We start from the raw sequence: 24,762 nt of genomic DNA, 5'->3' as shown, positions 1-24,762 counted from the left end.
AGCAAAATAAAAATCAAAGATCATTATCATTTGCTCGCTTGTGTCTTGAAGTTTTCACTGAAGATGAGTTGAAGAATCACATTACTACGAAGGCTTTAAGGTGGTTGCTGAAAATCAGGGAAAGAAGGATTCCATATCAGAGGAGATTCGAGGGGATATTTTCATGAGGAAAAAAGGAATTTTGATGCCAATTAAGGCGCGAGAGAAATATATATATATATATATATATTTTAAAGGGGGTAGGAGAAAATATTGAGAATGATTCTTTAATTGGATTTGAACGACAATTGTGTGTTATTTCCTAATTCTATGGTCTTTGAAGATTCCATTGAGGTTGTTGGGGTGGCACAATCAGATATGGAGAAATAGGAAATTGTTGTGGTGGCTCATTTAGATAGGGACAAGGCTGATTAGTGGACATGATGATAAGCTCAAGAAAAAGAACAAGAACAATAAAAACAAGAAGAAACCTTCTCCGTCTTACTAGACCCATCTCCATGGACAAGATGAATCTCTGGAGTATTATATATGACCCCGACACTGGGATCTCGATGGTTGATATCATAGATCAACCGGTTGATTATGTGACTCTGGTTGCACATGTGGATGACAACCCCATTCAGTGTACGGTTAGTTTGGAGTTAGGTGAGAAAAATCCATTCTGTCATATTTCGTACTAGCATAGTAGCATGTAGCCTCTTTATTTGGTTTCTCTTAAGTGGGTCGAAGATCCAGAGTTGAAGCATATTGAAGAGGTGATCCAACATGTTGACAATAAAGAGGAAGCATCACATTTGAAGCAAAACGAGGATGAGCTTCATTAGGAAGATATTCAAGTCTCTATTTGGCGTAGGAGGAAGAGTCATCGTATTAAGCTCACCCCTTATTTTCTTCCCTAAAATATTTAATGCCCCTTCAAAGATTGCAATGTGAACTTGTTATTGCTCTTTTTTTTTTGGAATGATCCAGTTTTGATTCTCCAACAATCTAGAATTGATGTTTTTATTCCTATTATTTTTCTCTTTGTTTAAGTGTCTAGTGCCTTTTAGTGGGCAAGAGAACACTAACTAGTCGTGTAGCTCCAACATTACTGTGATAGGCAATGAAAGTACGCATAGAGGCATTGGTTTGATTGTGATTTTCAATTTCATTGAGAGCGACACGGTCTTTTTGTGCACAAAGGCATTGCTTTGTGTCTACAAGCAAGAATCATGTATCCAGTTACCTCTTTTCTCCAATATTTATTTTTTCACTTAAAAATATAAGGAAGGGGAAAAACGTCTTTGTGTTCATAGAGGCCGACTTGGGAAGCAGAATAACAAGTATATATATGGCCAGAAAGAGAAAAATATCAGGAGAGACTAACAACCTCTCTCTCTCTTTCATTTTGGTATATATATAGAGCAGTTGGCAATTGAATTACTTGGTCTCGTCTCACTCAACCCTTCTTCCAAGTCTTCAAGTACACCTTCCTCCATTCCCACAAACAAACCACCATCACCAAGAGGAGTAATCTGAGATTTTTTTCACCCACCGGCCGGCGACGACAAGATCGAACATGGCTCGGAAGAAGTTGTCATGGAAGTCCCTGATCCCGAGCTGTTACAAGGGCAGGAGTCAATCGGAGCCCAAGAGAAGGTTGATAACGAAACAAGTCTCATCCGTGAGGCTATCGATGTCGGATCTCAGCCACCCAGGCTCACCCCTCTCCTTCGATGACCTCTCCAACTCTCCCATCTCCAATAATCTCCACATCTTCACACTAGCGGAGCTACGGACCATCACACAGAACTTCTCTCAAAACAATTTCCTTGGTGAAGGAGGGTTCGGCCCTGTTCACAAAGGGTTTATTGATGAAAATATGAAGCATTCTGGGCTAAAACCCCAACGCGTGGCCGTTAAGCACTTGGACTTAGATGGCTTACAAGGCCATAAGGAGTGGCTGGTGAGGCCACTATTAATTCTTTTTTTTTTTTTTTGTTCTTTTTCGTGTTCTCGATCTTCTCTAGTTCGATCTCTTATTGTTGATTTTGGGTTTGAAATTTTACAGACGGAAGTTATATTTTTAGGACAATTGAAGCACCCAAATCTGGTAAAGCTTATTGGGTACTGCTACGAGGAGGAGCACAGGCTTCTGGTCTATGAATATATGATCCGAGGAAGCTTGGAGAACCAACTCTTTAGAAATCGTAAGTTTTCTTCTTATCAGATCTTCCTCTCCTCTTTTATGAGATCATATACTCCTTAATTACATGTCACATTCATTTTAAACAAACTGGTTTATCGATCTATTTGAGACCCATTAATTAAGAACTAAACTAATTAAGATAGCTTCAAACACACTCATGCATGCAATATTCATGGGGGTGGGGATGGAGACTGGAGAAGAATCAAAATATCAGAGTTTTGTGTACTTTTTCTGTTTGACAATTTTCAATTCTGCATATTGGCTCGCAAGTCACCTCTCTAGATGTTATTTTTACATCTCCTTTCCCTGCACCTTCTAGCATAAGGTTCTATTTCCTTAATAACAAATTGACAAAAAGGTTTTGTGCACGACCGTGCACTTGCACGCTCCCACATAAGGCCGTCAGATGGGGACAATTAGTTGGTCAAAATGACCAAAATACCCCTATTACATGTATCATCTCTATCAAACATAAATCGCCGTGTATGAAAACTTTCTCTTAACAATTTTGTGGTTTAAAACTCTTTTTAATTATTATTTATTAAAGGAGAGGGTTCACTAAGCAAACTAGAGAGAGAGAGAGAGAGAGAGAGAGAGAGGAGCGTGCTACCATACCCTCGTCATCTTGCTTAGAAGGAAGAACTTTCTCTCAATTTATTTAGGAGGGGGTGGGGGTGGAGGTGGAGGGGAGAGTAGAGACTCGGCTCATGTTCACGTACAAGAACATTCTCATACGCTTGGATGCCATCTAGATGAAATCTACTTCTCTTTTGGATTCCATCTGAATGGCATCTAGGTATTCTTGTATGTGAACTGAGTCGAACCAGCTTCAAAGAATGGCACCTTTTACATAATATCTTCTCTCATCATTAATACAGACTTTTGATCCTCTATTATACAATTTGAAATCCATAAAAATGACATTTCCCTCTCTAGCACATGTGATATGATAGATTATTCTCACTTTATTTAGTCATATACATGAGAGTGAGAGGACCTTTATGGCATTTAATGATAGGTCCCGACCCCCTTTATACATAGATGTGACATGTAGATGCTGACAAGGGCTACCCATTGGTCTTATGTGGAAAATCCTTTTTTTTCCTCCGAAATTATGAGATTTCTGATCATAGGTGAGAGTTTGAATTACTAAATGGTTTAAGTTCAACACCTAATACAAGGTTGCGTTTCCTTTTAGTTTACCTAATAAATCATTTTCTCAATTAGTTTCTTGTCTCTTTACCCAAAAAAAAAAAAAATTAGTTTCTTGTAAATATATTACATTTTATTATAGTTTATTTTCGTCTTAACGGTTGGTTCTGTTCTGACCAATATAAATGTGACATGTGGATGACAAAGGGAAGGACACTTTGGTGATGCAAATATACATCCCTGTTTGACTAATTAATTAATTAAGTGGGTGAAAACCAATAGAAGTTCTGAAAAAGAAGTGGGGGTTGGTATTTGGTACGATGGACCGGGTTTCAACTGTACTGCGCTCTTCATCACCTGTACAAGCAACAACTCATCGTTGATAAATTTTCCTTACAAAGATAGGGCACGCCACACTAATGATAATATAAAGAATAATGTCATTCACATGGATCCACATGGGTCCGAACAAAGCATCGGCTCCTCTCCAGTGAGGAATCCGCCTAATGAGGCATCTGATGATTGGACTAGCTGGCACATATCTTGGTGTGCGTTCGGGGATGAGAGGTTGACACCTGGCAAGTGCTCAACAGTCCGAGGTCGATTGAGTCAATTTTTTTCCTCTGACCTCGACATTATTGGATGTTGCGTCTGTCAAGAGTCGAACTCTCAACCCCGAACTACAGCGTACTATACTTTTAGGGAATTGAAGAGGAATTTATTTTTTCTAGGGTTAGGCTCCTTGTAGCAAGTTTGAAGGATTACATTTATACCTATAGTATTGTGAGTATTATCTGATGACCAAGGGTGTGGGTAAAATTGCAGGCTATAGTGCTTGCTTGCCATGGGCAACAAGAATGAAAATCGCACTAGGAGCTGCAGAGGGCCTAGTCTTTCTCCATGAAGCAGAGCCTGCTGTAATATACCGTGATTTTAAAGCATCAAACATATTACTGGACTCTGTAAGTCTCTCTGTTCTTCTTCTCTCTTTTTAACCTTAATTTGTCTTGACTTTCTAATCAAAACTCTTCCATGGATAGAAATTAAAAAGGCTTTTGTGATTAAATTTTCTTTTTCTCATCTTTTTATCTTTGTGTAGGATTACACGGCAAAGCTCTCTGATTTTGGATTAGCAAAGGACGGTCCAGAAGGAGATAACACTCATGTTTCCACACGGGTTTTGGGCACACAAGGCTACGCTGCTCCTGAATATATAATGACCGGTACTGTACTCCCCCTTCCCTCCCCCCCCCCCTTCTCTTCTCTCTCTCTTTCTCTAATTAAAGGTTAAATGGCAACCGACATCAGTGAATTAAATCCTTGTCCGGCCATAATAGACCAATTGTACCTTCAGCCCATTGTGAGGAGAGAATCTCTTTAGCCAAAGGATCTGACCCTTTGATTGATCCCAAAAAAATTGATCCCAAAAAATGTTTTCCGAAGCTTTTTCGATAAGATTGAGAGTTAATGATGGGACTTACTGTTCTAAAAATCCAATCATAACATCAAATCCCGTCAATGAAATTCTCTCATAAACTTTAACCTTTATAGTTTTTTTATGTGATTAAGAGAGTCATCCTAAATCCTCTAGTTTCGAACGATAGTTCCAGACCATGGTTTGAGTTGCAAGTGACCGATCCTGTTATCATATCAGTGACATGGTACGAACAAAGGGTAAAATGGTTAAAACCCCTTTTTAAAAGGAAAATTAGGAGGTAAATTTGTCCGATACAGCCGATCCATGCCAATGCTAATCAGATATCATATCGGTTTTCGAATTGACCAATATCCGTTCCGATATCGTGCACTAAAATCATGATCGATTCCGGCAGAATTTGGCCGATTCTAACCGATTACCAATCAATTCCGGCTGATTCGAAATGGAATTGGATCCCATTTAGATACCCATTTTTTTGTTTTAAAACCCTAAATTTTGATCAATTATATATATTGTTTTTCAGGTCATTTGACGGCAATGAGCGATGTGTACAGCTTTGGAGTTGTCCTGCTAGAGATACTTACAGGGAGACGGTCTGTGGACAAAAACCGCCCCATGAGAGAAAAGAACCTTGTGGAATGGGCCAAACCTTACCTAAACGATGTCCGTAAGCTAGACCGGCTGATGGACCCTAGGTTAGATGGGCAGTACTCCTTAAAGGGGGCCCAGAAAGCAGCCCAATTGGCTTACCAATGCTTGAAGGACAACCCAAAGGCGAGACCATCCATGAGCACCGTGGTCAAGACTCTGGAGCTTATGCAAAATTTTGATGACATTCCGGTTGGACCGTTTGTATACACGGTGGTCCAATCTTCGAGCAAAGTCAAACCGGAAGACGAACCGGCAAAGGATGAGGAAAGCAAGAATGGTAAGAATAATAACAAAGAGATTAGAGAGGAAATTGAAGCACCAAAGGTGGATGATGATGATGATGATGACAAGAATGATAATAATAACAAGGAAGACGAGGATGAGGATGATGAAGAGGAGGAAAAGAAACAACGGCAACGGAGGCACAAGAGCAGACGTGGCCATCGACACCGGTCGAGCATATCTCCGGTCAATTCCGAAACTTCACTCTACAAGTATTTCATCAATGGTGGCTTGAGCTCACCTAAGCTTAGTAACCGAGGAAGCAAAGAGGAAGGAGTTGGCCACCGGTACACCATATCTTCGGTTCATTCTGATCCCTCACTCTCCAAGTATTTCGGCAATGGGGGCTTGAACTCATTACCTAAGAGTAGTAAGAGAGAAGACAAGGAGGAAGTAGTAGTTCAGTAGGGTTTTAAGAACATTTAGAGTGGGGTAGTGCATATAGAATTTTCTTTTCTTTTCAAAAGCTTGTACAAATGAATAGTTGTATCAAGAACTCAGGATTGGATGCATCGTGGGTCTACAATGTTTGATTCACGGGATGTTCAATTCCGGGTTTTTTTTGGGGGTGTTTTTTGGTGTATTTGTTGGTTGGGAACAACTTGTTATCATCAAAGTGGTGAATTAAGAAGTTGTAATCTTTTGTTAATTGTAACTTGTGTTAAGTTCTCTTTACCTAAAAAAAAAAAAACTTGTGTTAAATTCCAAAAATTATTTAATGTATTATCTAATCCAAGGCTAGAAAAGTGTTTTAAAAAAAATGTTTTTTTTTACTAAGATGTATTAAAAGGCAAAAAATAAAGTCATAATCTTGTTGTACAATAATCTACCAAAGAAAAAACAAAAAAAAAAAAAACCCTTGGTTACAATAAGATTCTTCCTTTAGTTGTTTGGATTATATATTTTCTTTGTTTGTTTTCTTTGGGAGTGTGTAGTTACAATTCCGAAGCAAGGAATTTTGTTTAATTTCAAAAAAATACAATCGATGAAAAGAATATAATCATGGAGGTGTTATTGTTCCTTCTACCGATATTGTGCGAAGTCTGAAATGCCCTTGGCACCATTTTAGAGCTCCTATCTTACCATTGAGAACCTGTGGATTAAGAGATTCTCTCTTCACTGTTAGTGAAAGAAAACTTAGTTCTAATCAATCAATACTAATAACAAGGCACCGCTTCTTTCTTTTTATTTGTTTTTTGGGTGGGGGAGGGTTGAGGAGAGAACAAAAGAAAAAGGCTCTCTTAGGACGTGCATGATAACACTTCTGTTTCTCTGCTTTTTTGTTTCTAGGAACAAAAATTGAGTATATATCTATTTGTTAACATTGGTTTATTTTTTTTTATTTTTGGGAATGAACTAAGCCAAGAAAATAGTTGAGAAATAGAAAAAAAGAAGCTCCAATTGGAAGTTCTCTATTTCATAAATAGAATGGAGAAATAAGGGTGTGGGGGTGTTCGACCTATCTCCACGAGACTCCACTCCTCCACTACCACCTCCATCTCCACCATCACCACCACCGCCGCCGCCACCATCATCGCCACCACCATTGCTACCGCACCATCATTGCCCACCACCTCCACCAAATTTTAGGGTATTCGATGGCTTTTTTGAAAATTTATCGAAGTTCTAGAAACAGAAATTACTGCACATAATAAACTCATTTTTGTTTCTTTTTGTTGGTGCTCTTGGCAGTGTTGTCATTGTTGGCAATAAGGATTTGGCAGTGGTGTGGTTGTGAAGACAGTATTAAATTGGTCAACAGGGTGTATCCTTGTCGTAGGTGCGGGGGTTCAGGGGCAGCGTTTCCTCACTTCCTTCTTATTGGTCCGAAGGGTATCTATTATATATATATATATATATATATTCACTTGGGAGGACCGAAAACGCATCTCTGGAGCCCTAGAGAAGAAGGAAATCAAGGAGAAGTCATCTTCTACCATTCCGGCGTGGTTCGAGAGCAGAGGCACGAAGGAAATCGACTAAAAACTTCGGTTTGGTTGTTGGCGATGGATTCGAGTGCTTGATTCGTTCCATTGAAGATCTCATAGCATTTGTTTGGAGTTGGGAGTTTGCCTTTGAAAAGGTAAACGTGATCACAAACCATTGCTTCTCTGTTCTAGGTTTATTTCTTTATTTTTGAATGTATTGGGTAGAACCTAGAGTGCAATCTATTATGGGTTGAATTTGTGAATGAATCTATTTATTGGGTTGATTGATTGTAAGGCTAAGGCCATTCTTGTATTGGGAGTGAGGTCCTTGCCCTCACTGAGGCGAGAGGTTGATGTAGGGTAAGCGGTATCCTGGCCGTAGGGGCGGCTAATTGTATTGGGGTTGAGTATTGGACATATACGAAACCCTGAGGGGTATTGCTTTGTGGACATAGCCTTCACACACTGTGAGATGAACCACGTATATCTTGTCTCGTTGTCTACTGTTATTTGTTGGAGACTAATCCCTATTTTGCAGAGTGGGTTTACAATCTTGGTAGACCTGGCCACATTCTGGTGGTGTAAGATGAGACTGTAAACGATTGTGTTGTTTGTAGAAAACGTCAAAATTTAAGGGAACTGATTCACCCCTCCCTCTCAATTCGATCCGGTATTCACACTTTTCTAGCCCAAAATTAGAATTTACAGTGCATTACCAAACACATTTTTTTGTCAAGAAAATTAGTCTAATAATAAAAATACAAAAATTATTTCTAGAATAGAAACATGGTCCAAAAACAGACGTGTTATCATGCAGATCTTAGCCAACTTCAAAGGGTATACTAGCGTTCTCTCTCTTTTCCTTGAATGAAATGACCTGTTTGTCCTCTATGTATGAAACAATTACATTGCTCCTCGTTGGTGCACTCCCTATGCAATTTGGATCCTCTACTGTCGAGTTGCCCCACAGGACCATGCTGCCAAGACACGGTGAGGCATACAATGACCACCTTACCCCCACTCAAGCAAGGCACTCGAGTAGGGGTAAGGTGGTCATAGCGTGCCTCTTCGTGTCTTGGTAGCACGGTCCTACCGGGCAGCTTGGCAGCAGAGGATCTGGATCTCTCCCTATGCCGCTTGCACAGAGAACCCTCTTCCAAAGAGGATATATTGGCTCTTCTTGTTTGACCCTTAATGTTTCTAAGTTCCATGCATAATGCATCGTATATCATCACCCTTTACTCCCATGTTGAATTGGTGTCACAAACAAAAGCCAAAGAGTCATTACCTGATGGCTGCTTGGGCTTGATTAACCAAGCCTTGTATTTATCGCAATCCTTCTTTATGTGTCCCTTCTTCTTACAAAAGAAGCAGCGATCACTCTCTTTCTTCAAAGAGTCTTTCTTGGTCCCAAATTGTTAGTCTGATCGGATTGTTTATTGGCAGACTTATGAGTATGTTTTTAGACTTTTTACTCTTACGGGTTTTGGAAGTAAACAGGGCAGCATGCTTTTTGTCTCTCTTTAGTTTCTCTTCCTCAGACACAACCCTAGAAAATGAGGTCATTAATACTCCAGACTCCATCTTGGGAAATGTAGTTGGTTTGAATGATGCCAAATTCAGAAGGTAGGGTATTTGGGGCTTGATGGACAATTAGGGCATCAGAAAGAGGAATGTTCAAGGCCTTGAGTTCAGTTTGGTAATCAACCATCTTAATAATGTAATCTTTAACACCCCCAGAACCATCATATTTCATATTAAACAGTGCTTGCAGAAGTGTCCCAATCTCAGCATTCGATGAAACTTTATATCTATTAGAAATTGCATCTAGCAATTCCCTAGCAGTACATTGGTTAGGCATACCACTTTTTAGGTGTTCTGGTATTGACCTCTTTATGGACAGTATACTGAATCGATTACTCTTTTGCCTCAGTATTATCAGCAGTTAGATCCATTGGTGTATCCATAACAAGGGATGTATGCACATCTGCCATTTTCATGGCATACATAATGTCCTCTTTCCACTTCTTAAAGTTTGATCCAGTAAGAATCTCAATAGTGACCATGTTATTGTTGACAGAAAAGGTAACTGAAAATTGAAACAATGAACAGTACAATAATCAGCATGATGCAAGTATAGCGTAAAACCTTATAAGCAAATGAGAATTTTACACACATTGTTGTGAAAACATCTTTGGGCTGAATTCTCAACATGCAATTGTAAAAATCCTTATATACCAGTGGCCATGGGAATACAACTCAACTTTCAAAATCCACCACCTTTGGGTGTGCAAATTTCTAAGGTTTGCCTATATTCACATACATACTGTATATGTACCCCTTTAAGTACCAATACATGATCACTAAACTAGAATTATTACAACCATATTGAAGACATAAAATTAAAGCATGAATCAAAAGCATTACAACCATGAAATTGAAAGCATGAAATCAAACTAAAACTTAGAAAGCCAAAAACTAGAAGAAGAGAAGAAGAAATTTCACTAAAAAATTGAACTAAAAACTGAATTAAAATTGAACTAAAATTGAACAAATTACAACCCAAATAATGGGGTATTTATAGGGGAAGTAGGGAGAAGGGAGAAGAGGGGGGGGGGGGGGGGAGCTTCCAACGAATTTGGGAGCTCTTCTCCTTCTAAAAATCGTGGTGAGGAGAGAGAGTGGGAGAGGAAACCCAAAATAAGGGAATATTCCCTTCTCCTTCTTCCTTTACAATGCTTGATTCCCAAGAAAAAAGAGAAAAAATAGAAAGAGGGAGAGAAGAGAATCCTAGTTACATAAACCTTCTATTTCTAGAAAAGTAAATTTCTAATTCTAACTTGTGCTTCTTTTTCTTTGTAGATATCTTCTCCAAGCAATGAGATCAAGGCATCTTTGATTTTTCAACCTTCCATAGATGAGAGAATATCTTTCAAAAGAAATCTATCTCAAGTAGAATTCCAAAAGTGCCCTTGAAAAGTTGGAGGATAGAGAGAGCAAGGGTGATGACTAAGATCTCTACTCAATCAAATAACACAATGCCCATCATGTCCTCAAGCAAAATCGTGGAGCACTGGGTGCAGCCCAATAAAAATCGTGGACAGTAGTGGGCCTTCAAAAATAATGGAATCTAGTGGCAGTGTGGGTCCCTCCATGTGGGTAGCAGTCCTTCTCTCTCTTCAAGAATGAAAAATCACCGTAACGGTCTTGTACTTGCAGTATATCTCCACCATTGCTTAGAAGTATCTTCTATAATGTCAAAAAATGTCCTTGGGCAGTGGCAGAATGACTATGGGCTTGCACTACAGCTCCTTTCTGACCCATTATCCTTTTTTGGACTGAAAAGAATAATCAACTGCATGGAGGCCTAAACGAATGCGTACTTGCGTTCCGTCACGTCCATCTTGCTCCAAATTTAGTCCTCTTTACAGCCATGAAAAGAAAAATGGCAATTTTACGTGTAACTTGGGACATGCAGCTCCCGATAGTCCAGAATAGCTCAAAATAGTTCAAAACCTGAAAAGCACAAGAAAACACCAAAGTAACTCTGTCCAATGTGGTAAAATGTATGCTTTATGTCCTAAGATTTCACACATAAATGTGCTCATCACCTCTCTTGGGATTTTCCAAAATTACTTACATCGCTTTCAATTTTGTGCTATTTTATAATTTATGACAAGGGGCTTAAATGTCTTAAAACTAATACAAAAAATTAATAATTTTGTTCATCAAGGTAGGTATTCCAGCAAATCAGAAAATTAGTTCGGTTCCCAATGGTCGAACCGATAAATTTCAAAAAGGGCACGCATCAATAGAACACCAAAAGTATTGAAAATATGCATATTTGATCACAACAGAGGGTATCATTGTGTAGAGCATAGAAAAATAGAGCCAACACAAAAAAGGGGACCCCAAACGGAGTCTCCTAGCGCCCACACGAGCAGGTTAAAGTTCAGGCAAAAAAATGGTTGACTGGTTCTGGTTCTAATCAGGCTGTACGTTCAAACCGGTTCAGTTCGGTCCGGTTCAACCCCCAAACGGATCAGCGGGTTAGATCGGTGGATCAGGAAACGAGTCGACTCGACCCGACGGCGGACGTTAGCAAAACCGTAATTTTTTTTTATAAACTTGATCGGTGAGTGAGATCACCCGCCGCTGCTGACAGTGTGTGAGGGCGTGGCTGACGACGATCCACCCACCAGAATCTCTGATTTTTTAAGCTCTACACCTTTGTATAATTTATTTCAACTTTCATCGGACAAAAAATTACGGTAGTGGGCAAAAGTCCGTACAGATTTTCCCAAAATTGAAAAAAAAAACCCCTTAAAACCTTGATTCGAAACGAAAAAATTCGATTCCCATAGCATGATTTATTATTTTTGAATTCATATAGGTTTAAGAACGGATCTATGGAGGCTTTGATACCACATGTTAGAATAATTTGATCCGAATAGAGACAAAACCATAAAAGCCAGGATCTCCATAGGGTGTTCAAGAACACAATCAAATAAATAATAGAGAGCAGGGATAGAACCACTAACCTTGTTTTACATCCATAGTGATGATGATTGCAGCGGAAAAATAAAGACCAATGATCTAGGTGCTTCCCCTCTATTCCCAAAGTAACTGGCTTAATGAGAATACCAAATGCACAAGGATGATGAACACTGAATAGCTCCCTCTCTTTCTAGAATGCACTCCTCAACAGAGATTGAGAATAATTAGTTGTGATTGGTAAGGGGGGGGGACCTAGCTCTCTTTATAGAGTAATTCCTATAGGGCCTCACTCATCATAGTCCCAATAGGAATCTATCTGCCCACACTAAAGCCAGTCTGCATAGGATTCCTAATATAAACCAATGACCCCCTTAATTAGACCAATACTATGATTAACCTGAGTTTTAGGTTATTTAATATTAGTCCATAATAGGATTATTAATTCCATTCTAAATAGAATTCTAACAGGCATCACTTCTTTCTCTTTTTTTTTTTTTTTTTGGAAGGGGGTGGTTTCTCTTAGGACTAGCATGATATCACTTGTGTTTCTCTATTTTTTAGTTGCTAGAAACAAAAAAGAGTAGAAATCTGGTTGTCAACACCGGTTTACCTTTTTTTTCTTTCTTGGGAATGAATGGGGGGCCAAGAAAGTAGCTAAGAATTAGAAAAAAAAAAAAGCTCCAATTGGAACTTCTCTATTTTAGAAATAGAACACAGAAAAAAGGGGGTGTTCGACCTATCTCCTCAAAACTCCACCTCCTCCACTACCACCTCCACCATCATCACCATTGCCACCACTGCCACCACAATCGCTACCTCCTCCACCACCACCATCATCGCCGCCACCATCACCTCCACCAAATTTTGGGTATCCGATGGCATTTTTGAAAATTTATCAAAGTTCCAGAAACAGAAATTATCATACATAACAAACATGTTTCTTTTTCTTTTCTATCCCAAAATTAGAATTTACTACACGTTACCAAACACATTTTTTGTCAAGAAATTTAGCCTAATAAAATAAATAAAAAAAGTTATTTCTGGTATAGAAACATGGTCTAGAAACAAAAGTGTTATCATACAAAGTTGCAAACCCTTAGCCAACTTCAAAAGGTACACTAGAACCCTCTCTCTTCTCGTTGAATGAAATGACCTCTCTACCTTATATGTATGAAACAGTTACATTGCTCCTCTTGATGCACTCCCTATGAGCCCAGGTCAAGTTCACATACGAGAATGGAATCCACTCTGTGAGACCCACATAGAGTGGATTCCATCTGAACGACTGTGAGTCGTGAACGTGAGCCCAACTCCACTCCCTATGGCCCCGCTTGCTCAGAGAACACTCTTCCCAAAAGGATTGGCTCTTCTTGTTTGACCCTTAATGTCTCTAAGTTCCATGCATGATGCATCATATATCGTCACCCTTTACTCCCATGTTGAATTGGTGTCATGAACCCAATCCCAATTAGATTGGGGTACGTAACCATAAGGGTTTTTCTCAGGATATTTTAACGTGAATGGAATCCACTCTGTGAGACCCACATAGAGTGGATTCCATCTGAACGACTGTGAGTCGTGAACGTGAGCCCAACTCCACTCCCTATGGCGCCGCTTGCTCAGAGAACACTCTTCCCAAGAGGAATGGCTCTTCTTGTTTGACCCTTAATGTCTCTAAGTTCCATGCATGATGCATCGTATATCGTCACCCTTTACTCCCATGTTGAATTGGTGTCATGAATCCAATCCCAATTAGTTTGGGGTACGTAACCATAAGGGTTTTTCTCAGGATATTTTAACGTGAATGGAATCCACTCTGTGAGACCCACATAGAGTGGATTCCATATGAACGACTGTGAACCCAACTCCACTCCCTGTGGCACCGCTTGCTCAGAGAACACTCTTCCCAAGAGAATTGGCTCTTCTTGTTTGACCCTTAATATCTCTAAGTTCCATGCATGATGCATCGTATATCGTCACCCTTTACTCCCATGTTGAATTGGTGTCATGAATCCAATCCCAATTAGTTTGGGGTACGTAACCATAAGGGTTTTTCTCAGGATATTTTAATGTGAATGGAATCCACTCTGTGAGACCCACACAGAGTGGATTCCATCTGAACGACTGTGAGCCCAACTCCAATCCCTATGGCGCCGCTTGCTCAGAGAACACTCTTCCCAAGAGGATTGGCTCTTCTTGTTTGACCCTTAATGTCTCTAAGTTCCATGCATGATGCATCGTATATCGTCACCCTTTACTCCCATGTTGAATTGATGTCATGAATCCGATCCCAATTAGTTTGGGGTACGTAACCATAAGGGTTTTTCTCAGGATATTTTAACGTGAATGGAATCCACTCTGTGAGACCCACATAGAGTGGATTCCATCTAAACGACTGTGAGTCGTGAACGTGAGCCCAACTCCACTCCCTATGGTGCTCTTGCTCAGAGAACACTCTTCCCAAGAGGATTGGCTCTTCTTGTTTGACCCTTAATGTCTCTAAGTTCCATGCATGATGCATCGTATATCGTCACCCTTTACTCCCATGTTGAATTGGTGTCATGAATCCAATCCCAATTAGTTTGGGGTACGTAACCATATAAGGGTTTTTCTCATGACGCCATTTTAACGTGATGAGGTCTAAGGTTGTCTCCTTTTCCACAGGCATTAAGGTTCTACTCAATACTACTCTTGACATCGATCTTCTATGGTGGAGCTTTCTCAACCTTTAGCTGAACCACGTACGTACGTGGATTGGAAATTGCATGTTCCATTGTTTTCTCTCATACCCTGTATCTACTTTGATTAGTTAGGCATGGATGGATAAGACAAGCACCAACCACACTGAAGAGCTAAGTTCAAATTTCATTATAAAACTAAAGTGGACGATTTATTAGTTAAGAAGGACCAATACATCTTCTTCAGTAGCTCACCAACCAGCTGCCTCTGGAGTCTGGTTTGGCGGCGAATTCTATTACTTAACTGCCTCAATCTTTAACGGGTTCATAACCCATTTCTTCTTCATCTTCGAGATCATCTAGAAGAAATCTGATTTTGGGATTAATGAACAAAGTCTTTCATTCCTACCCACCTCCTTTTCTTTCCCTTTTGAGCTAAAAAAAACTTCAATCACAAGTTCCACAACAGGGTTAATTTCCATCTCATCTACTCTGATGTCTTTCAACAAATCTCATCCGCAAAAACTCTGAAATTAATTCTGGGAAAAGTCATATACAGAAAATGACTTGAACCTGAAGTTTGTTATAAATGCTATCATCAGATTGTGGAAACATCGAAACCAGAAGTACAAGAGAGTCTCTCACCCACAAGAAAATTATATCAATAGGGTTTTCAACTTGGAAGTTTGAAGCTTTGGGCTTTAGAAATTGGTAAGAGACATAGGGTCAACCATTGGATTGATACAGCTCCATTTATTATTTTGTATTTTGAATGAAAATAACATTAGACTATGACTCCACATATTCAAATCTGCGGTAGATTAGGTATAACTAACTTGAAGAACAGACCTATTTCCAGTTTCATCCACTTTCCAGTTAGCCAAATAATAACCAAAAATCTCATTTCTGGCATAATTATCCTTCCTTTATAAATGCAGAAATTTTGTGGGATGTATTCTAGGTCTAAATGGTATCATCAGATTGTCGAAACATTGAAACCAGAAGTACAAGAGAGTCTCCCACCCACAAGAAAATTATATCAAAAGGGTTTCAACTTTGAAGTTTGAAGCTTTGGCCTTTAGAAATTGGAAAGAGACATAAGGTCAACCATTGGATTGATACAGTTCCATTTATTATTTTGTATTTTGAATGAAAATAAAATTAGATTATTCAAATCTTCAGTAGATTAGGTATAACTAACTTGAAGAACAGACCTATTTCCAGTTTCATCCACTTTTCAATTAGCCAAATAATAGCCAAAAATCTCATTTCTGGCATAATTATCCTTCCTTTATAAATGCATAAATTTTGTGGGATGTATTCTAGGTCTAAAAAGTAGGGTACCGCTAAGTTAGAGATGTGGAGATCAATCAAGAGGCTTTATGATTAATAGATCAAAGATGGAGTATATGATGTGTAATTTTAGCCATATTATAATGGATGATGACATGGTGGAAATTGGACAAAGAGAGATACTGCCAAGTGATTATTTCAAATTATCATACACACAGAATGTGACATAGATGATGATGTTTCATACAGAATTAAAAAAGATGGATGAAGTGGAGAGATGCGACCGGAGTACTGTGTGACCAATACATTCCTTTAAAGCTTAAAGGAAAGTTCTACAGGACTGTTGTCCAACCAGCTATGATGTATGGGGTCGACTATTGGGCAGTTAAAAAGTGTCATATACTGAAGCTATATGTTGCAGAGATGAAGATATTAAGATGGATGTATGAGAAAACTAGGATGGATAAAGTGAGGAACGAGTGTATTAGAGCTTATGTGGGAGTTTCTCCGATCAACGACAAGCTCTGTGAATGTCATCTGAGGTGGTTTGTCCATGTGCAACGGAGGCCTGGGGACGACCTAGTAGGGAGGAGTTATCTGATTCCGATTGAAAGAGACAAAAGAGCTACGGGTTGGTCTAAAATGACCATAGTTGAGATTTGAAGAATGGCATGCATAGTCTGGCTTGGTCTAGAAAGCATTCTGAATCCACTTATTCCCTATTTTCTCACCTTAGAACACATTCTAGACCCAGAATGTATTTCGAGAATACATACCAAACACAGCCTAAGTGTACGAACCATTATGCAATGGTTGTGATCCTGTTTCTGTCCTCCCATCTTAAGGTAGTATCTTCTGAAGTAGCTCACTATTGGGCTATGTTAACATTATTTTCTCATGCGGAGTGGATTCTTTGCTTTTATCCCTATGTAGTCTGAGGCTGGTTCAGGTTCTCGTATGTTGTGTTGGATGCTGCATTGATGGAATTCAAGAGAGTGAGTGGATTATTTTGAGACTTGAATATCAAATTTTCTCTTATTGCATTCCAGCCATTTTTGGTAAAGAATCAAAACTAAAATCGCCATCCAAATCTTCTTCAAAGCAACAACAGCCGCGTTCCTTGCAACTGATTTTTTTCTCACCTAAAGGAAAGGGAAAGTCATGAATATAAAGACTTATAACCATAAGATCCTTTCGCCATCTGATGGCTGACTGGGCTGGTGGGCCGGTGGGCTTATTTAAAAGGTAAACTCTACTTAACTCAACAAATCTTTTCTCAACTAAATGGGCCAGATATATAGATTCTGTTTCTCGGTTCCACCATCTTTAAAGCCAAATTTGTGGTCACCAAAGCGGGAATGGATCAGCTGCACATACCAACAGGTGAACGTACCTCTTAGAGCCAATCACATTTTAATTTTGTTTCCATAAAAACCCCTTCTCCCCTTGTAAATGGCAAAAATAGGACAGGTGGTTGGCTCTCACATGTACGTTCACCTGTTGATACGTGCAAAGGAACCGAACTCCACCAAAGCTATTCATATCCTCTCTCACTCTTCTTTCCAAGTAGTTTTCAACTTGTATCACTACAAAAAAAAAAAAAAAAAGTGCTAAACGTGGAAATTATATCCAAAACCACTATAAAAAAACCAATAACCTGGGGGTGTCAACTGGCCGGGCTTGGCCATAACCCTAGCCCGACCCTGCCAGGGCCAAGAATACCTTCAACCCGGCTCAACCTTGGAACTTGGAAGGGTTTTCCCAAGCCCGGCCTGGCCTTGATTGGCCCTGATTGACCTTCAATATCATGGTTGATGGCCCATTGAGTAGTGGAATTAACAAAGCCCATCAAAGCCCACTTTCATACACTATGAAGTCCACTTATTTTGATTCACTATTAAGCCCACTTATTATGTCCACCATTTTGATACACTATTATGCCTATTCAAAGCCCATGAAAGTTATTACCAAAAAAAAATAAAGCCCATGAAACCCCATACAGATATACATAATACAGGGTTGGGTTGGCGCTGCCAGGGCCAGGAAAACACTAAGCCCGGCCCTGTTTGGGCTCAGGAAGGGTTAGGATGGGCTCGGGCTAGCTGGGTTTTTTTGACACCCCTACTATAATCCGTGATGAAACAACTATCATACTTGAACCACGACGGTTTAGACATCCGACCGTATATCTATTATTTATCTACGGTTTAAAAAAACCATCATCATTGAGTAAACCTAATACAGTAGGAATATTACTAGGTATACTTTATTTAGCGGTGGTAACTTCAAACTGCCATGATAGAGTAATATACGCCGGCCGAATTTTACCGTCGTGTATATTTTATTTAGCTTCTATAATCTACATCTTGTCACTCCTTACCATCGCATTAATTTATCTCCATATTGGATCAAATTCATGGGCTTTTTTAAATGGTGATTACTGGCATTTCACTCACGGGTATTATCTGAATTAAGGCAGCGTTTGGTATGAATTCTTGGAATGCATTCCAAGTCAATTTTGAATTCTCGGATGATAATAATAGTTGTTTTTATTGTCCAAGAATACGAAAGCAACCTAGAATGCATACCAAATACAACTTAAATGTTCGAAAATAAATAATGATTCGAGCTTAATAGTTCACTTGAAAGGATAAATGGTTCACCCAAACAACTAAGCAAAAAAAGGAAGATATCATAAATATAGAAAATCTATTTATAACTTTTATATATCCTCAAGTCCAGAAAAAAAAAATGTTATCTTTAAGCACAACACCTCAAGTACTACAAATATCCTCAAAATCAAAATTATTTTTGTTGAGGTTGAAGGTATGTTTTCATATAGAAATGGAATTTGAAAGATCCAAATAACGTAATTGTTGCATCTGATCTGACACAATGCCATTGAAAGGTAACCAACAAAATGGTTTCCCCTCACAAAGAGTGTGACCAAATTGGGCAAGGCTAACAACCAATCTTGGTTGTAGCTAGATATGGAACCCTTACTTATGGACCTGGGAGATCGTTGAGGGATCTTCACCAAGAGACGGCTTAGTATCAGGGGGTTTGGAGATCAGTGAGAGAGTGTAAATTTAGCCCACATCAACTTGGGAGGGAGATCTTGAGCTATTAATAAAGAATAATCTCTTCTACTTGGTATGCTGCGTTTTAAATCCGTGAAGCCTATTGGGCCAAAGTAGACAATATATGCCAAGGGAGGGGCTGATCATTACAGTTTAGAAGCTCATGTAATATGAGAGAACACTTAATGAAGTGATTGGTAAGAGTCTTGTGAAGCTATTTTCATTTTGAAAACTCTTGCCATTGCATGCAAATATATTTGATAAGACCAAAAGTTCGAAAGAAGTACTATTTTGAGTTAATCTATGAGGTACTTTGCCTACACAATGATTATTCGATTAGCCTAACTTCACTAGGAAAATTAAATTGCCAAATGAGGATTCGAAGTAATTGAATCTTGCATAGACATGCGTTGCAGAGGAGAAGATGATGTTAAGGAAGAAAATCTCCGCCAACTTTACAAGCAAGAGAACCATCGCTTCCCTTCTTCTCTTCTGCTACTTGCTACTGTTTAGAGTTCTTATAGATGTCAACCACTCTTGGAGAATGATTGGTGTTTGTGATGTCTCATTTCATAGGGAACGTCTAGGGTCAACTCAACTTGGCCTAACCTAGAGATGTAAACAGATCGAATACAGATCGGATACGAATCGAATGTAATCGGATCCAGATATTTCATGACCGAATACGGATATCCCTAAACAGATACAGATGCAAACTGAATTTGGATTTTCAACTATCCGTTTAAATCCCTGACTTGTGTAACCCAAACCTTCTTCCCCACAAAATACGATTCTCTCAAGCCGTGTCTCTTACTTGTCATAGTCTCATGATTCTCAATTCCTCATACAGATGCGAACCAAATTCAAGTTTATGAATATCCGTTTACATCCCTAGCCTAACCTGAAATAGAAAAAACATGGGTTGTCAGGGTCAACTTGTTCCATCCAGAGTCTTATTAAACTAGACTGGGCTAGGGTGGTGAGCCCAAAAGGATTGGGCTGGACTGAGATATTCCAGCCTGATTTTGAATTAGGCTGGGCCTGATCTGAGTTAAGGGGATTTATGATTGGGCTGAGGTTTTTCATAACCCGGTCAGGCCTGACCCTTTTGCATACCTAAACTCACACATGTGATGCATGTTTTTTGTTTTGGTAGAGACCAACCCCAATAGTATAATAGTAAGAAGATGAGGCCATGATCTCATCTGAACCTCTTATTACCCCTCCCTTTTTTTTTTTTTTTTTTTAATTTATTCTTGTGGGTAGCAAAGCAAATCTATTATTAAATTTACAAACCCCACCATGGAGCTTTCTACCTACTTCCTAGAGAAAGAATGCATCACAAGTGCAATATGATCTATGATAAATATTATGTATATCATATAGATACGCTATTAGGAACACCTCTACAAGTGATCCCTGGTTCGGAACTCGGAGCAAGCAGCTCATAGGGCAATACCCCAGCCCCACACCTATTCTTGAGGCTTGGATCTTTATTCCTCTTCTCTATCTCCCCCTCTACCCTTCTGATCTCTGCAGAAAACCCATAGAATGCCTCGACCATCTCGGCATCCCCCGACCAGATTGACGGCTGTTGTCGCTCCCCAAGATATTCCTCGTCCGGCGAATGAGTCGACAGCGTGTCCACGACGGCCATGAACTGAGTCGTCTGTAATAAACTGGGCAATGCAGAGAGAAAGAATCTTTGCGGGTCAGCCAAGAAGTAGTCATAGTCCGGGTCGCCCTCCGCTGGTATCAAACGCCGCATCAATGGAGGCCGGTTCGGAACATAACCACCGTAAGGGTACTGGCCAAAGTTAAGCGCCGCATGCTGAGCGGAGGCGAGCCAGATGAGGGTGGTGAGGACGGAGGTGAGGTCCTCTGGATTAGAGAGTTTAGGCCACCAGCTCTCTTGACGAAGATCGGCGTGACCCACGTTGATTGCCTCGCTGTACCAGAATTGGAGTTCTGTGTCGGACCGGATGGTGCTGGAGTCCGGGTAATACCGGTTCACGTAGGTTCGAACCCACGACTCGATAGCGGACCAGATGAGCAGACCATCGTTGGCGTAAGGGTAATCTTCCAGGACCAGCTTTATTCCATGCGGCTGCGTGGGATCTTTGACCGCCATTCCCCTGCACCACCACCACATTCAAAATCATTCCATTTGAAGAACAGAAGAAGGGTTAGGGTTTTTTAATAATGAGAAGAGGAACTAGGGAAGGGACCTTCGGACGAGATCGGCAGGGAGGCCTTCAAGGTCGAATCGCCAGAAATTGCGGTAAGCAGCGGCACTGATCTCCATACCGTATTGGCCAGGGGTGAAGCAGGACTCAATGACACCGCCGCCATTAATGAGGATCTGGCGGGCCAAGCCGTTGATCTCCATGGTGTACCTCATGTGTGGATCCAGAAGCTTGAAGATGGGGTGCATTGCGCTCAGATGCCTGTGAGCCGCTAGTATGAAGGGCTCCAGACAGGCGTGGGTGCGCAGCCAGTGGTTCACTAGCTGATGAACCCCTGCATCATTGGAGCAGACATGGGCTTTGGCAAGCTGCCAAAGCCAATTGGAGGTGGCGTCCAACGGTGGGGTAAGAACTCGCTTCCACGACGGCGACGAAATAGAAGGAGAGGAAGAAGAACCACCTGTGTAGGGTAGGCTTAGCTCAATGGCGATGGGCTTGAGAGTTCCGAGTCGCGTCAGGAAGAAGAGTGTACGAGTTGCATATGCTTTACGACCGTCTTGGGCATTGATCCTCTCCAGAAATGGCAGGTAGATGTCATGGTAGTCCAATACAAACAGCTTCTTCTCCTCCAATGCCTGTTGTACAGACATCCCCTCAAGCTGCCCCATTATATGTTCTTCCTTGATTGCTGATTCCAGTGGACCGTAAGTCTCAGGATCCAGATTGCTTACCGGTGGGAAAACCTCAAGCCTCTGGATGCTAACAGGATTGATCCCTGCAATTGCTTGACGAGCGAATTCATCATCCCTTAGCCAAGCAAACTTGTCCTCTGCAACAATATTTTCCAGTTAGTGCGTGATTTCAGGTCATCAGTCAAGCAAATTAAGGTGGAAGGTGGAAGGTGGATCGATGACTCTAATGGGTGTATCGGAACTTACTGGTGAGAATCCTGGGTGTGTCGTATCTGAGAAGTCCCTGGCTAGACTCGTGAATCCTGCGGACAACCTTGGGCAAAGGGAGCTTCTTTATGAGATGATCCTGTAAACCTTCTTTAAGAAGTAACCCTTCTTTGTAGAGGCTATCAACATGTGAGAAACCCTTGAAGTCATGATTATCCGCAGAGAGACTCGCAATTATAGATGGTATCAAGTTGTGGAGAATCGCCCTTAGATTCCCAGCAGCAAGTGTGCCTAGCTTCGATTCCTCAAACGCTTCGTCCCTTGGCACATATATCGGCATTTGATCCTCAATACGGATCTCTGCCCTCATATCTGCAACAATATCAATGAAACAAATTACTCATTACAGTACAGTAATGGCTGAAATACAAGAAGTTGAAGAGGGGGAAAAATTTAAAGATCTGCAAATTAACTAACCAGTATCAGTGGGAGAGCGACCAGTTCTGCATCGCCTTGGATAAGGTATGTTTTCACCTCCAAGAACAACTCTGGCCAACTCGATGCCCTTGTCTGGATTTCCCAGGTCATTGTAGGTATCATAGTCGTATATCCTATCGGATACCTTTCTAGTTCCCTTTCCATTACCTCTTAGCTCTTTCAGTTCTTTCTCTCTTAACTCTTTCAGTCCAGCAGGTGTATCAGAAGGCAAATATGGCTGCCCAGAACAAAAATTACCCCAAATTATACAAAAAATATATATATTTGAATTGTTCAATTTAAATCAAGGTAGGGTAGCTCTGCTACGCAAATAACCAAACTTGAAGGATATTCGAATAAGAATTTGAAATCTGGTGGCCACTTGTAAAGCCGTAAGGCTCTAAAAACCAACAATGACAAAATATCAAGTTCCAACGAGAAAAGACTGATGAAATGGAAAGTACTAATGGGGGAAGGATATATTAATAATTGGATAGAAAGTTTTATTTCCTTTTGAAAAGCACCATTTTTATATATTCTCTTTTACCAAAAAAAGAAAAAGCACCATTTTTTAATATTGGTTTCTGCATTGTAAATTTGCAAATAACGTTTCAATTTTTCAACAAAGAAGATGTCAGACATGGTGGATGATTTGTCCACATAGTCTGGTTTGACCTTTGAATCTTTGAGTGGATACGAAAACAAATGAGGTTGAAAAAGTAACCGAATTTTTGAAAAGTTTGAAGGTTGGAAGGTGAGAAAAATCAAAAGAAAGAGTCGGTGATGAATAAATTACCTTATTGGAGAAGAAAATTCTGTTTCCTGGATGATCTTTCTTGGATTGAACCCAGGAGTTGCAGACGAAATTGACAGGACCACATGCGAAGCCTTCAATTGTGATGGTCTCCAAGAAGAACTCGTTCTGGTGTTTGTTGCTCACAGTTATGGCACCCGGTTCCCCAAAATTCGAGTCAACTGTGAGTTCTGCTGTGTAATGGACTCTTTCCGCTCGAACATTCAATTTCTTCGACCAGTCCTTCAGAACGGCTTCTGTGCTTTTCTTTGGTGTCTTTGTTTCTGCAGAATCGGCAAAAGGTCAATATTTGGTAGATATTAAAATTATATAGTAGATGAATATAACTCTCTGATCAAATTTGGGAGATTTATAATCTGATACAAAGCCGGCTTCTTTCCCCTGATTTATTTCTCTCAGAAAATCCAAAGACCCTGAAACAGATTAAGTATGAGAAGAACCCAGAAAGCAAATTTCCTCGGATCAACCATCAAAGTTATCAAACCCAAAAAGCCCAAAAGGAGAGATTTTTATAGGAAAAGAAAGAGAACCCAGCATACAAGGGATGAGCCCAGAAAGGGATAGCAGGTAATTCGAATTTTTACTCATGAGGGAGTGAAGGTTTAGCAGAGGAAGAGGAAAAGAACTCACTTGGATCGATTTCGGTGCTAACAAGCTGTAAGACAACATTCCGTCCAATCTTATCAGTCAAAGCGTCCAGATGCTTTGCGATTGTCTCCTTGAAATCTTCCTTGTTCTTCTTCCTGACTGTAACCACAGCTCTAACCTTAAACTTCACAGGCTTCTCTGACGCAACAGGCGCAACAGGTTTAAACAAATCCTCACTAATAGCCGCAATAGGGGCCGATGCAGCTTTCCTTGAATGCAATCTTCTCTTCTCCGAAGGAATCAAAACAGGAGAAAATGAAAGCTTGTTTTGTTGCTTGTTTAGCCGATGATTAAGCAAAAATCCAGAAGCGGGAAGGAAAGACGATCTCTCCACCAAAGACGAACCCAACAATTCCTTGGCCACCGCCATGAATCTTCAAACTTGGATTTGATTTGCAGTTTTCTTCCTGTTCAGATCTGAGATTATTCTTAGGGTGTTAAGAGCAGATGGGAGAGAAATGAAATCTAGGGAAGAACAAACAGAAGACGGTTTTTATGGGATTGCTGAGTTGGGTATTTATAGTAAAAGGGAGAGTGAACTTTTTGAAAGA

The 24,762-nt window shown here is 40.1% G+C and overlaps 2 protein-coding genes across 3 annotated transcripts; one reads left to right on the top strand and one right to left on the bottom strand.

The window, feature by feature from the left end:
- The first annotated feature begins 1,552 nt into the window (after positions 1 to 1,552).
- On the top strand, positions 1,553 to 6,119 carry LOC122655039 (serine/threonine-protein kinase RIPK-like). The gene is made up of 5 exons (XM_043849291.1): positions 1,553 to 1,945; positions 2,051 to 2,189; positions 4,166 to 4,302; positions 4,440 to 4,563; positions 5,302 to 6,119. The coding sequence occupies exons 1-5, from the start codon at positions 1,559 to 1,561 to the stop codon at positions 6,117 to 6,119; spliced, it is 1,605 nt and encodes a 534-aa protein (XP_043705226.1). The 5' UTR covers positions 1,553 to 1,558.
- A 1,434-nt stretch (positions 6,120 to 7,553) lies between these two features.
- On the bottom strand, positions 7,554 to 24,654 carry LOC122656748 (linoleate 13S-lipoxygenase 3-1, chloroplastic-like). Of its 2 annotated transcripts, XM_043851385.1 has the most exons (7): positions 24,194 to 24,654; positions 23,546 to 23,826; positions 22,750 to 22,987; positions 22,312 to 22,644; positions 21,416 to 22,202; positions 20,563 to 21,322; positions 7,554 to 7,575 (listed from the first exon to the last, which is right to left on the bottom strand). In XM_043851385.1, exons 1-6 carry the CDS (start codon positions 24,579 to 24,581, stop codon positions 20,566 to 20,568), a joined length of 2,784 nt encoding a protein of 927 aa, XP_043707320.1. In that variant the 5' UTR covers positions 24,582 to 24,654; the 3' UTR covers positions 7,554 to 7,575; positions 20,563 to 20,565. The 2 variants fall into 2 exon arrangements, with proteins under 2 accessions (XP_043707320.1, XP_043707319.1); XM_043851384.1 differs by lacking the exon at positions 7,554 to 7,575 and having other exon boundaries at positions 20,446 to 21,322.
- Positions 24,655 to 24,762: the final 108 nt, after the last annotated feature.

This window comes from Telopea speciosissima, chromosome 3 (assembly GCF_018873765.1).
Source record: "Telopea speciosissima isolate NSW1024214 ecotype Mountain lineage chromosome 3, Tspe_v1, whole genome shotgun sequence".
Taxonomy (NCBI): Eukaryota; Viridiplantae; Streptophyta; class Magnoliopsida; order Proteales; family Proteaceae; genus Telopea; species Telopea speciosissima.
The sequence above is the reverse complement of the archived record's forward strand: the minus strand, read 5'-3'. Positions and strand labels throughout refer to the sequence as shown.

Bases quoted from the DNA above. Each gene is read 5' to 3' on its own strand.
- LOC122655039 (XM_043849291.1), top strand. From the start codon at position 1,559: ATGGCTCGGAAGAAGTTGTCATGGAAGTCCCTGATCCCGAGCTGTTAC. The intron at 1,946-2,050 runs GTGAGGCCACTA...GAAATTTTACAG, and splicing joins AAGGCCATAAGGAGTGGCTG to ACGGAAGTTATATTTTTAGG. The intron at 2,190-4,165 runs GTAAGTTTTCTT...GTAAAATTGCAG, and splicing joins GAACCAACTCTTTAGAAATC to GCTATAGTGCTTGCTTGCCA.
- LOC122656748 (XM_043851385.1), bottom strand. From the start codon at position 24,581: ATGGCGGTGGCCAAGGAATTGTTGGGTTCGTCTTTGGTGGAGAGATCG. The intron at 22,203-22,311 runs GTAAGTTCCGAT...ATATTGTTGCAG, and splicing joins CACACCCAGGATTCTCACCA to AGGACAAGTTTGCTTGGCTA. The intron at 21,323-21,415 runs GTCCCTTCCCTA...GTGGTGGTGCAG, and splicing joins CCTGCCGATCTCGTCCGAAG to GGGAATGGCGGTCAAAGATC.